The sequence below is a fragment of the Scatophagus argus genome, chromosome 21 (assembly GCF_020382885.2).
Source record: "Scatophagus argus isolate fScaArg1 chromosome 21, fScaArg1.pri, whole genome shotgun sequence".
Lineage (NCBI taxonomy): Eukaryota > Metazoa > Chordata > Actinopteri > Scatophagidae > Scatophagus > Scatophagus argus.
The window spans coordinates 6,159,404-6,172,909 of record NC_058513.1 but is presented as its reverse complement, the minus strand read 5'-3'; the positions used below and the strand labels follow the sequence as shown (position 1 = coordinate 6,172,909).

Here is a 13,506-nt window from a genome sequence, read left to right as displayed (position 1 = left end):
CACTGTCAGTGATAAATTATTTGTTTTCTTGTGTGTGGGCAACAAATGCCAATAGTTATCACTTTCATTACGTTATAGTTCCTTTTCAATCTTGGATAAAACTTCATCTTTTTCTTCGAAGGATATTCAGGGCTTCTCTCTTCATAGTTTAGCGAATATTGGGGGCGTTTTTGAGCTTTGATGACATTAAAGAACATTCACTGCAGCAGTTTAGTATTGAACTTAAATTAATTTGGGGCCTTCGCAAAAATACAATGTAAAAACAAGACAATAATTGGAACTGGAAAAACAGAAGTTGATATAGCCTACTGTATATACACAGGTTAAGATGTAATCATTGCAAGCAAATATTTATTTGTATTTGTATTATTTGAAGCGGCATATATTTATCACAGAGGGTTTTTAAGGCTAACTTTAATGCTTTTTTAGACTAATATCTTTAAAGATGGCTGTTTTTAGACAATAAATAAAAAAATAAATAAAATAAAATAAAATAAGAGGCCTTTAGTATTATTCACCAGAATTATATACTGAGAACATTTAGGCTATAATGTACAGAGCCAGCTAAAATTTACAAAAGATGTAATTACCATAAATTAATGAATCAAACCTAAAGATTTGTGGTGGAGCTTTGCTTTTGTTGTTGTTGTTTTGGGTTTTTTTGTTGTTGTTGTTGTTGTTCAATAAAATTGTACAGGCTTTTGTTGGTGGTTAGTGAGAAATTTCTCAGGTGAGTGTTTCTACTTTTAGATTTTCCTAAAATCCTGACTCTCAGACGGTTTAGAACGGGTATGCTTCCTGTCCCCTGAGTCAAAACTAAAGCAGCATTCAGTAGTTAGGTATCAAGTATCTGGAACAAACTCCCAGAAAACTTGAAATCTGCTCCAATTCTCAGTTCATTTGAATCAAGGCTTAATATTTTCGCTTCGCCCACTGCGGGATCAATAAAATTCATCTTATCTTATCTTAGATGCAATGGCTCTTAATTTCTTAAGAAAGGAAACACAACTTAACCGTATAAAAGTCTGTGAAGTAACCCTTGATGCATAAAGTCAAATTAGGGGAGTTGTGGTGAACTTGACAAAAAAAAACAGATAGATTAACACATAATTACTAAAGAATCAGACCATAAAGGTGTTTTAGGTCATAAAGTTCATGTATCTCCGTCTCCACAGTCAAATATAAGCGAAGCACCGTAACATATCACTGAAAAAGAAAATCAACTTAATAAGACTATATAAACTAGTACCATTACATTTCTAAAACAAAATGTGTTAAATGTCTAAAATGACATTTCAAGTGGTTATTGCCATTTCAATGCCATTCCAAAACTCCAATATATGTAGTCTAATATCAGATAATGAACATGAAATATTTTATGATCAAATGAAAAATACAATTAAGTCTTTGTAAGTTGTGTATAATTTTATTGATTCATAAAATATACACAAATGTCATAGTAATAAAGTTGAAGCATGGTAAAGAAATGCACAGGACATCAGACAGCTCTCTCCCATCGGTGTCACCCGTCCGTCCTGACAAGCCCGGGTCACAACCCTCCTTGAAATATTAACAAGAACCTTTCTGTCATTGCCTGCCACAGTGGAAACCAAAACACACACTTCTGGCAGACTCTAAAGGTTATTGGTAAAAATCTCTGCTTCACCCCCCACCCCCCTCGCAGGGCTGTTAGGTAATAAACAGTACATTTCTCTCCAGCCCCATCTTTAAACAATCTGTCACATTCTGGCAAGGGTTATCTACACATTTTACACGTGTCATAAAACAAGTAAACAAAAAAAAAGCAAAAGAACAAAAATACAAAACTGTAACACCAGACTTGTTCACCACCAAGATCTTATAACTTTCTCAAGTCCTTTCATACCTGGAGTTACAAGCTGGACTAAGGCTTTATCATATCATACAATCCTTGCGGTTCTCCCTTTTAGTCTGTCCTCAAAGCAGCCTTCCTCCTCCTCCTCCTCCTCCTCCTCCCTCTCTTTCCACATCGAATGAGCACGTTTTCCTGTCACTCTCCCACAGATAAGACGATAATGAGTTTGCCGAAGAAGAAGAAGTTTTAGGTGGGGGACTAGTTTTCTGTTTCTGAATTTATGGTTAATTCATCAACAGAAACTTCCCCCTCCCCTGTCCTTCCTTTCTCCGGGCCCTCTAAAGCAACTCTAAAGTTAAAACGAACTTTTAAGACGGTAACACAATGAAGACACACACTGACAATTATTGACAAAAAAGCAGCCTCCACAAAGTCACATTCACTCTCCTGGTCCTCTCCTTAGTCCATTTTAAGCATTCTCATGTCTCATTTTATGTATGTATATATATATATATATACACACACACATATCCACTACACCTCTGTGTTTGTCTCCACGGGCGTTAACATATTTATTTAGAATCAAGAACACCATAAGCAGCGTTAGCAGGTTCATAGCTGAATTTTTTTTTTCTTTTTTAATCACGTGTAAACCACACAATTGAAATTTTGTCCATTTTGTGCACTTGTTTTGTTTTTGTTTTGTTTGGTTTCTTTTTCTTTTTTTTTTTGCAAGTTGAGCCTCTGAGTCGATGGGCAGGTGAGTAAGAGTAAAGACGGGGTGGGACCTGCGTGTAGTTTCAACCCCACCCTACCTGTGGCAGCACCCCAAAATGCAGTACCGACCAGTTCCAGCCAAGAGTTAGTTTGTCCCACTGGTTTCTATGGTCTCAGCGTTTTCCTTCGGCTCTTCCTGGTCACCAGCGTTCACACAGCATACCGACAGACACATGGATGGCCACAATCCCCCACCCACCCACCCTTTTAAGGGTCTGCAACGTCTACTCCCACTCCTCATGTCCTCCTCCACTCATTCATGTTTTCATTCATCCATTTGAAAAAGTAAGGGGCATTTAAAACCCTGCAGCTGCTGAACTGCAAAAAACAAAGCAAGGAAGAGAAACATCACTTTTTTTGGTGAAAGGATAAAACTGACATGCTACATTTTTCTTAACAACAAATCAAACGAAAAGATCAAAACCAACCATGCATTAGTCTGTCTCTCAATACTTTTTAACTTTTCTTCCCTGTCTGTGGCCCAAAGCCCATTGGTTCCTGCTGAAGACATTAATCTCTAAAAATAGGTCATAAATATTTACTTTCAGCTTTGAAAAAAGGCTGAACAGCTGGTAGTTTAAAGCAAAACAGTTTTTACTGCTACAATTGTTGCTGTAAATACTTGTGCACTGATCAGGTCAGTCGATCAAAACATTTAGTGAACTAACCAGCTAAGACTCCAGCACTATGAAGAAAGGCAACATCCACAATAGAGGAAGCAGAGTGAATGTCAATTATCAAAAACGTCATGTTTTAGAATCAAGCAGAGATTAGAGCAAATGTAAAATATACCTCCTTTCCTCTGTGATGTGTTTTAACACTTTCTCTGGCTATTAAAGCACAGTTTCACCTCTTTTAGCTGAACATCAAGCATTTCTTTGTCTACCTGGATATGGTGGTTGGGGGTGAGGGTACATCAAGGACTTGCTGTTCGAGCATGCTGTGTGTGTGTGTGTGTGTGTGTGTGTGTGTGTGTGTGTGTGACATGTCCATACCTGCCACTGACCTGCAGGCCAGTCAGGAGAAACTCACTTTGCCAGATGTTCAAACGGCACACTGACCTGAGAGTGGAGGGAAAGATGAGAAGCTTGAAGCAAATCAAAGGGACAAGACAGAAACCTGAAGAACACACTGTATTTAACATTTGAGCTCCAACAGAACCAAAAGCTGTAAACTTTCGTAGCTCTTGATTTACCTCCTGATTTTAGTCCGTTGGGCTGTTTGGTTCATAAAGCCATCTTATTAACTTGCGTAATCAGTGGTGACTGAATAGAAAAGAACTATTTACAATTGTCAAGATCAGAGGGGGGAATAATGTTATTATATTTCATAGTTAATTTATGCCAATGAAGTGCAAAGCTTATACTGAGATTGTATCTATTTGAAATTGGAACATCTGCTCCACCAAATAATTCCAGTGCATGTTAAGACTCTTTGAGTGGTGATGTAAAGACATAACACAATCAGTGTGGATATTTAGGCTGCTGCCTTACTGCAGGATGCAGACATGATCCTCAATAAATGAAGAAGCAGTGGAGAGAGTCCAATTATAAATTATAAAGAGGCTTTGGGACACAAGGGGCCTGGTGGATTAGACTGTTTATATCATGTCAGACTTAGACTGCATAGTAACAAAAGCTCTTCACATCAATATCCTGGTGGTAGTAATTACGACTAGATTATGTATGAATATTTTCCCAGCTCTAGTATTTCCAAGTTGGCATCATGAATTACGACTTTATATCAGCGTGACTGGCAAGCGTGACGGGGAATCCAGCATTATCGTTAGTCCAAGGAAATGAGAATTATTCTGATCCATTTAAGTTACAAAATCATCACAGTATAAGAAAAGAGAGTCATACCTGCTGCAGTTTATTTATGGTTGATTTGTGATCATGGTCAAAAATAACAAGACTTAAGAATAAACAGCTATGCTAGCACCTCTGCAGGGTTGTACTTAGACATGGCAGTGCTTTAAGCAAAATGCTAACATCATACTGACATTGCTAACATGCTAATGCTGAGCAGATACTTAGCATGTGCCAGTTAGTCCTTAAGATATTATACAGGATAAGCAAAAACTTTCACCTGGCAATGTCACTAGAAAGTAAGATGAATGTGATTAAAACATTACAGAAACCCACCAGTCAGAGATATTTTGTTTGTTATCACTGCGTTATATGAAAGTCCTCCTTAAACTGAATGCATTTACTGTCAAAGACAAGAACACTCTCTGATGAAGAATGTGATGTGCGTAAAACATGCAGCTACTTCCATCACAATGAAGTCTCCCTGAACATGCAAAGCCACAGTCTTCTCACCTGTGATGCAGTGATGCGTGATTGGTCGAGGCGTGCAGTGAGGTCAGACGAGGAGACGTTGGCGGGGGCCCCGCGGTGGAGCCTCATGGCCACCTTCCTCTCGCGCTCAGCTCGCTCTGCTCTCCCTGCCTGAGGAGAGCGGTTACCTGCACACGCACAAAAATGCACACTTGAAACTGAAGCCTTAATTCCCATTAAATGTCTTATAGTGATATATCACACTTCCATCCACATCCAAAACCACAAACAACATCCCAACCTGACTGCTGGACCCCACGTGTGGCCGGATTTGATGGAGCAGCGTCTGCCTCATTCCTCCCTCTGTTGGCTGCTGAAGGATTTGGGCCAGGTGGCAAAGCTCGACCCCCGGCTCCTCTTTGGCCTCCTCCTGCTCGCTCCTCCCCCTCTTTTCCCTCCCTCCTCTCCCTCTCTCCATCCTCCGTGTTCCTGCTGGCCCCCTTGAAACACAGAGGAACAGTACAGATGTGAACATATACTGGCAGAGGAGAAAAGGGTCAGAAACACAAAGGAAAAGATTTTTGAACCTTCTAGCGAGATCCAGTTTGCAAATGCAATGTCACTCATGGTGTTCTGCCGAGTATAACTCTCAAAGAGTGCGATGGGTATGAATTTTGGATTAGCTCACTCACAAACTTCAGCATGTTCCAGTCAAAGACGTAGTCGTAGGAGAAGCCCTGTCTGTGGAAAAGGTTCCTGAAGAGCTGCCGCAGATATGAGTAGTCTGGCTTGTCATCGAACCGCAGTGAGCGACACAAATTTAAGTAAGTGGAGAACTCGGCTGGGGAAACACAAGAGAGAAAGTGAAGTGGACTTAAAGCAAAGATGGTTTGGAACCTTTACAGGAATGAATGAATGAAATATTGCAAAAGCCCTTTTAAAATCGACCTTTTAGCTTTCATAAATGTCTCTTTCTTTTTGCTTACAGGGGTATCCCTTGCAGAGCACCTCGATGGGGGTGGACATTTTCTTCTCACTGATGCGTTCATACTTCTGCCTCTTGGTGGCAGCTTTGAGCCCCTGCCAGGGCAGAGAACCCAGGTTGAAGTACATGAGAACGTAACCCAGAGACTCCAGGTCGTCTCGCCTCGACTGCTCTGTGGAGGAAAACACAGAACGGACAGAGTGAAAAGAGGAGCGCGTGAAATGGCATAAAGGTTAGAAGAAGAAAAAGGAAGACGGTGTGACAACGAAAGAGGCAGAAGAATCCAATCCTGATCAGTAAACATGTTGCTGACATTCTGCTGTGAACACACACATAAGCCACAGTGGGGTTGGCAGAACACACACATTCACACAGATATCTAGGCCAGCCCTGGTGTGTATGCTGTCTCACCGATGCCCAGGTGGGTGTTGATGGAGGCATAGCGGGCGGTGCCGGTGAGGTTCTTATTCTCACGGTAGGGGATGTGCTGGTGTGTTCGGGCGTCACGGTATTTCTTGGCCAGGCCAAAGTCAATGATGTAGACCAGGTTGCCCTTCTTGCCGAGCCCCATCAGGAAGTTGTCGGGCTTCACGTCTCTGTGGATGAAGTTCTTGGAGTGGATGTATTCAATCCTACTGATCTGGAACGTAGGGATGAGGAACAAGATTTAGTAGAGCTTAACAACAGCCTGTTAATACAAAATGCAGTTCATAAGTGTATACTATGAGTTTTTGGGTTTATACCTCACAGGAATTCGCTGGGTTGTTTTGTGTCACTGCTATGATGGTCAACTTACAGAGACATTAAACCTGGCTTGAGCCACAAAATTAATCATGATGAACATTTCAGGCTGCATCAAGTTCTGCTCCAGCAATTTAGAGCTGTACTTTCATAAATTTGCCACAAGAGACAAAAATTGTCAAAATGGGGGTAGAAATGTTTTGACATTTTGTATAGGATTCTACAGTTCCAAAAATGCAACTCAAGAGGGTCTTTCATTAAACCCTTCTTTTTTAGAAATCCCAATATCTTCAACCCCAAGTTCATGATGCAGGATGCAAGTGGAGTCTCAAGCCCATTCAGGTACCCTCAGTTACATCAGGGTTATTTTCTCACACGTTAGAAAGCTCCCTCCTGAGCTTGCCTTTTATCTTTTCTCATGTTTGGCATGAGGAACTCCCTTAAAAATCTAAAATCAAAGATGGGGAGTTAAGAAAAGGCAAAAGACAAATGAAAGGCACTCTAGTGAGTTATAAAATGATAAAATGGAAGCCAGAAGACAAAAACAAAAAAAACAGAAGGACAGTTTAAAAAGGATCTTACTGCATCATATTTGGGCTTTTCTTGAACTGAAAAGATTGTCCAGGAGCAGGCAACTATAAAATCTCAAATGTCATAGTGTCCTTGAATGCATCAACAGGGCGGATTTTTTTTTTTAAACAACTGCATAAAGAAACTACAGTTACAGTTTTTATTATAAAAAAAGAAAGCAGTGAAATCATTGCAAGTTTCACATCTCTGCGAGCTGATTTTCATATGGTATTAAAACATGTGGAGGTTAGCAGGAAATTAATCTGATGCATTTGTGTGGTACGGTCCTTTAAAAATTCAAAAATTTGCATCTACCTTTCTTCAGGTTTCCAGATGAGTGAGAACATTATTCTGCCAACAGTCATTTCTTTTCAGATAATGAACTACCTTTACTGGTAGTAATTGGTGGAGTTACAATGCTGGGAGTCTTTATATTCCAACAGTTACAGAGTGTGTGCTCTAAAACTGGAGGTGAGTTTTAAAGGCCACAAGTCTCATTGCCTTGTGAAATAATAGCTGAGTCATTGGTATTGATCAATGATTCTGTCAGCTTCTCTGCAGATATATAGAGGTCATTTTATGTCATGTTATGGGACAGTTAATATCTCAGTTATTGGGCCCTTAGAGGAGAGGAGAGGAGAGGAGAGGAGAGGAGAGGACAGGAGAGGAGAGGAGAGGAGAGGAGAGATGTTACAACAACAGCAGACAGAGCGATTAGGAAGGGAGATCAAAGTGGACAAGAGGAAATGGGACAAAAAGAACAAATGTGCCAGATGTAGACTTAAGAATGACATATGAGGGATTAAAGAGGCTCACAGAAGACAGCACAGGCTGACCCCTGCAACAAGGATTAGGCCATCTTGCGAAGTTTCCACATCCTAGATTTGAACTGACTTTTATGAGGAACTGAACGGTCGAGGACAGTGAGGGGATAAGCTTTGTCTCCAGTCAGGAAACAAGCTTCTGAGGTTTAGATGAGAATTATTCTCTGATTTCCAATGATCCATTTAGTTACAGTCTAAAAATAGCCACATCCATTTATTGAAATGTGTGTAACTTCCCATCCTGAGGCTAGCTTTATCACATTATGTGCAAGTTTAGATGACTGTTTCATGTGTACCATTCCTTTATCCGTAACTATCACTCTTCATATATTGTTTCTCAGCCCCGGGTGCATTGAGAAGCCTCTTTATGAACCCTTCATGAAACATCATTCTTCAACCAGCACTGAAGTTACTACAGTGGGATCGTATGAGAATTATGTGCTCTGAATCTCAGAAGAAATGAGCTACTGTGTTTTATGGTGTCAACTGAGTCATCCAGTCTGTCTCACCATCTGGTCGGCCAGCAGCAGGACTGTTTTCAGACTGAATTTGCGGGAGCAGAAGTTGAACAGGTCCTCCAGACTGGGGCCCAGCAGCTCCATAACCATAACGTTATAATCACCTTCAGCTCCGCACCACTTAATAGACGGGATTCCCACTGTTGGGTAGGAGGGGAGGAGGAGGAGGAGGAGGAGGAGGAATGCAAGGGTTAGGAAACAGAAGTGTGAATGATAACACAGGGCTGAGAAACTAGTGTATAAATGAGTTTTCACATTATTTCACCTCACTTGCATTTATACTACTGCCACTACCAAACTGTTTATCAATTTCCTATTTTTCACACGCTCTTAGTCACAAATCGAAATATAAGATAAGATAAGATAATCCTTTATTAGTCCCATGACTGGGAAATTACAATATGTGTTCTATAATATGACATTCTCTCCACATACGACAAGGCAACTGCAAAAGTACCTGCTGGGGTATAAGTACACCTGGTTGGGAATCGTTGCTCAAGACCACCCAATATTTGGCCTTAACGCAGGTGTAGGTATAACGTTAGTAGTTATAATAACACACTGAAAGAAGCCGTCCTGCATAATGAGTACTTTTACTTTTGATACTTTGTCAATAATACAGCTGTGCTTTTACTTTTACATTTAGAATTCAGGACATTCACTTGCAAGGGGTACATTGAGACCACGGGATTTATACTTTTACTTAAGCAAATGATCAGAGTACTTCTTCTACGCCTGTGTATACATACACTGATATTACAAATAACATGCACATCATGTCTGCCATAGTTACAAGATTGGATTTCTGGATTTCTTTAACAAAAACACAAGGTACAGGTTTTATAGTATGCTGCCCAGTCTTTTGTCCCCTCTGAGGACCAAAACTGAAACTTACTGGTGAGCCACTGGGGAAAAGGAAACACCTACTGTACTCTTTCTTTAAGATGCCAAACGGTACCAGCATCCCAAGGTCCCTTAATTGACTGACCTCCTGTGCACCATGTCAAATAATTAATAATTATGGATCCTTCATATTCAAAGAGCATTTTTTCCTCATGGAAAAATGAAACAGCATAAATAGCTATTTGTATTTTAATTATTTTATGTGGTGTTCTATCTATCTATCGTTTTTCTCTCTATACTATCTATTCCATACTCCTCTTATAGTTCTTTATTAGTTTTATAACCTTTGTCTGTGTAATGTGAATCAAACATCCAGGATTAAAAAGTCTTATTTTATCTTACATCTTTTATCCTGTCATCTCTTACATGACTACACCTCAGTGCTGCTGGATGACCATTAATATCTCTCAACAACCCTAAACTGACTTAAATGCTCCTTTATACCTGTCAGAGACGCATTGTGGTGTCCCTGAATGACCCTGAATGCACCTCAAATATCCTGAAATGTCCTGAAATATCTCTAAATGACTGTAGTGCCTCCTATACAACTGTTATCGCTCTTAAAACCACTCAGCAGTTTTAAATACCCCTCAGTGCCCTTTAAACTCATCACCAAATCTCAGTGCCCACTAGTAAAGCTTTCAAAAACCCTGAAACACTTTTTGTCTCACCTCCACCCTGCATCATCTTGTAGAATTTGCTCTCAATGTGGAGTTGTGGATGTTTGGTCTTCACACATTCCAGTTTAATGGCTACTTCCTCTCCTGTAGCGATGTTAGAGCCTGATTGGGAAAACACCAGAGATGTAGTGACATTGCGTACAGTCATTTCCAACACACAAAGGGTCTTTTGATGTGTGAAATTTAAAAGTGAAAGTTATTTGTGGACATTTCACAAAAACTGGAACATGTGTCATAACCGCTTCTTGCTATCTAAGAAGATAAGAAACAGTGTTAAGTTTGCACAGACCAAATCTCACCCAAGTAAATATCTCCAAAGGATCCGCTCCCAATCTTCCTCCCAAGGCGGTACTTGTTTCCCACCCTCAACTCCATGGCTCCTGAGCTTTTCAACTCACTGAAGGGGAAAACACACAGCGATACAAACACACACACAAAGCCGTCATCAATCACTGGCGATCAATAGAGTGAAAGGACAGTGGTGCAAAGCTGCAGACGTTGAACTCGAAGCTATGAGCCATAGGAAAACTGGAAGCTTCGGACAAATCGACGGGAAGGATGAGAAAGAATGAAAAGTGAAGAGTGCTGAGCCACAACGGTGACGTAGTGCAGCCTGAGTTGAATCACTGGAACTAGGAAGGAAAATGTTGCTCACTTCCAGCTATAAAATGACTGTATGTGTATAAACCCACTGTGGATGCAAAACATTTTTCAACACACAGGATGTAGTGTAATCACTCTGCCCCCAACTGCCATGTTCTGCTGAGTTAGAGCTATTACACCTTCAGAGGACGAGATAATAAACTGTAGCATCTTAGAGGACAACAATGTAGGCCAATGAAGTGTTTATGAAGTGCACTGGGAAAGGGTGAGAGCAAAGAAGAACAGAGCGTGTAGTTGTATAACATGATTTATTTGGCGCTGTGGGGATGCGGGGAGTGGGGGGGGGGTCTCGATTAGCATCTCACACACTCTTCCCAAACCACTTCAATGGAGTCTGGTCCTGTACACAAGAGATTTGCATAAACTCCCAATTTCTGACTGGAGTCCCTTGACAAAATTCGAATGAGTCATGTTTTTCCTCACCAAAACCCTGCCTGACTGAGCAGCCATGAAATAAGGGCTTAAAAGTGGGAAATGACTGAGGGGTTTTTCCAACAGGGGTTAGGCTTCACGGGCCAGTTTGACATTGCACTATAAACGCTGACTAAGTTCATTCCTCTAGTCTTGTCTGCATTGTAGACCTACATACACCACATACACACACACGCGCACAGACACACACCAAGCAGGGAAAATAAGGCAGAGCAAGCCACTGCTGCACATTGCCAAACCCTGTGTATCAGGTCTCTCCAGCCCATCTCCTCTCTCAGCCTCATAAGAGCTGCTATAGAGCCAGTGTTACAAAACTGACACACTCTATTGCAGCAAAGGACCGCAAAAACAGCCGACACATTACATTATCAGAGAGAATACCTCACGCAGTTGCCCCAGATACCACAAGAGAGGAAATGGGGAAGATGCTGCATGCGAAAACACACCGTTCATCCTTCACCAATCATCAAATGTGGTGATAATTCCCATAACCGCACCCTCCTTATACAGGTAGCACCTCTGAACAAGCGCACCCCAGCAGGACTCTAGTCTGTTCTATCTAACCCAAAGCACCTCACACACACACCGTCACACACGCACAAGCCACCAGACACCTTGACCAGCCAACATACAGCCCTCACCCCACCTCCTCCTCACCGGGTTATGTCAGGCTCCGTGGTCGCCCGCTGGCTCTGTCTCACTCAGGACCCTGGACAGCGACGCACCGACGCGGCTTCGGACGGCTCATAACCTCGGACCCGAACGACGCACTCCAGAAAAACACGCTCCTAAAAAAAAAAATATCCCAAATCCCAAAAGATACAGCCGATCCGAGCCGCGCGACTGTGGGAGATTCTCGCAGTCACGATTTCTTTCTTTATTTATTAATTTTTATGAGGATAAACGCCGAAGCCAGACAGTGAGTTCCTTCTCCCCCTCTCTCTTCTGTGGCTGCTCTTCTGTCTCTCCCCCCCTCACACACCCCCACCCAGCGCCCTCTCAGTTTACACCATTGACAATATCAATGATGTCATCCACAGACTTGAAGAGATGCCCGGATTGTCTTAAAGCTGCCGCGCCGCTGCTGGATTTTGCAGGCATGAATGAAGCGCATCAAGCCAGCAGCAGCAGCAGCAGCAGCTGCTGCAGCACTCAGACCCCTCAGCTGAAGCTTCTACATGGATACACATAAATGCATCTCTCTGAAACCAATTCTCAAAGTATAATATAGGAAAATGTGATGTTTATAGTGGGTCAGTGGCCTGTGCGTTTATTTTATTTAAAAAAAACATTTGATCAGGGGTCCGTGTTGTAGTTCTGTTGCCGAATTATACAGCAATGGCCAACAAAATGAAAGAAAACTATTGATAACAGTTATTTAATCGGTGTCCTAGTCACGGGTATCATTTAAAAATAATTCTAAGAGGAATAAATCAGTAAAGTAAGACAACAACGTGAGGAGGTTGTGTTTCTGTAGCAGTTCTTCACCAGAGGGCGACTTCCTCACTCTTTTGGTATGGAGCCTCTAAGAGGAACCTTCATTAGCTAAAACACTGACAGAGCCTCAGAGTGAAAACAAAGCTAATACAGGCTAATGGCTAAATAGCCTCACTGCTGTGCGACAAAAAACAGCTCCTCCAACGCTTCATTTGTCAAAGTACACAAATACAGCATATGCTGGCCCAATAAATTATCAGCACAATAATTGGAAATGTAAATGATCAGTTATTAGTTGATAATGAAATTTAGGTCCATAATTAGAGCTGATAAAATTAGCCCAAACTGTTTCATCGCCTTAACAAGCAAAGGACTTTTTTTTGTCCCTCCAATACAGTAGGTGGCAGTATGCAACTTTAAAGTTGGTTTGTGATACACCAATAGACAGAGGAAAAGAAAAAACTTTACAGAAGTATTACAGAAAACACACATCATGATGTCATCCAAGCGCAGAATAATTCAAAATAGCAAACAAACTATTTTTAAAAAAACCATAAAACCATACAAAACACTATAAATTGGTTATATAGTTCACTTTAATTTTGATTTTGTGTTGTATTTACTTCTTATGTGTAAGTTTTTAAAATTCAAAACAAAGATGGATAAATTTCCAGAGAATAACAAAAATATCAATCACAATGAATGAAAAATCATCTGTAAACACAAGTCAGTCAGTTTGTGAACCTAAATCAAAAACCTTGAACTTGAGAAGTACTTTGCTGCATCATAATAACCAAGTCTCAGCTCAATTCACTGTGTATGGAACAATGCTAGACAGACTATTGAATTCACTGTCCCATGGC

The 13,506-nt window shown here is 41.0% G+C and overlaps 1 protein-coding gene across 1 annotated transcript; it reads right to left on the bottom strand.

The window, feature by feature from the left end:
- Window positions 1-1,443: 1,443 nt before the first annotated feature.
- csnk1e (casein kinase 1, epsilon) lies at window positions 1,444-12,483 on the bottom strand. The gene is made up of 11 exons (XM_046376425.1): window positions 11,864-12,483; window positions 10,411-10,508; window positions 10,103-10,213; window positions 8,520-8,668; window positions 6,287-6,515; window positions 5,877-6,047; window positions 5,583-5,731; window positions 5,192-5,390; window positions 4,933-5,078; window positions 3,607-3,672; window positions 1,444-2,929 (listed from the first exon to the last, which is right to left on the bottom strand). The coding sequence occupies exons 2-10, from the start codon at window positions 10,484-10,486 to the stop codon at window positions 3,640-3,642; spliced, it is 1,263 nt and encodes a 420-aa protein (XP_046232381.1). The 5' UTR covers window positions 10,487-10,508; window positions 11,864-12,483; the 3' UTR covers window positions 1,444-2,929; window positions 3,607-3,639.
- Between the last annotated feature and the right edge of the window lie 1,023 nt (window positions 12,484-13,506).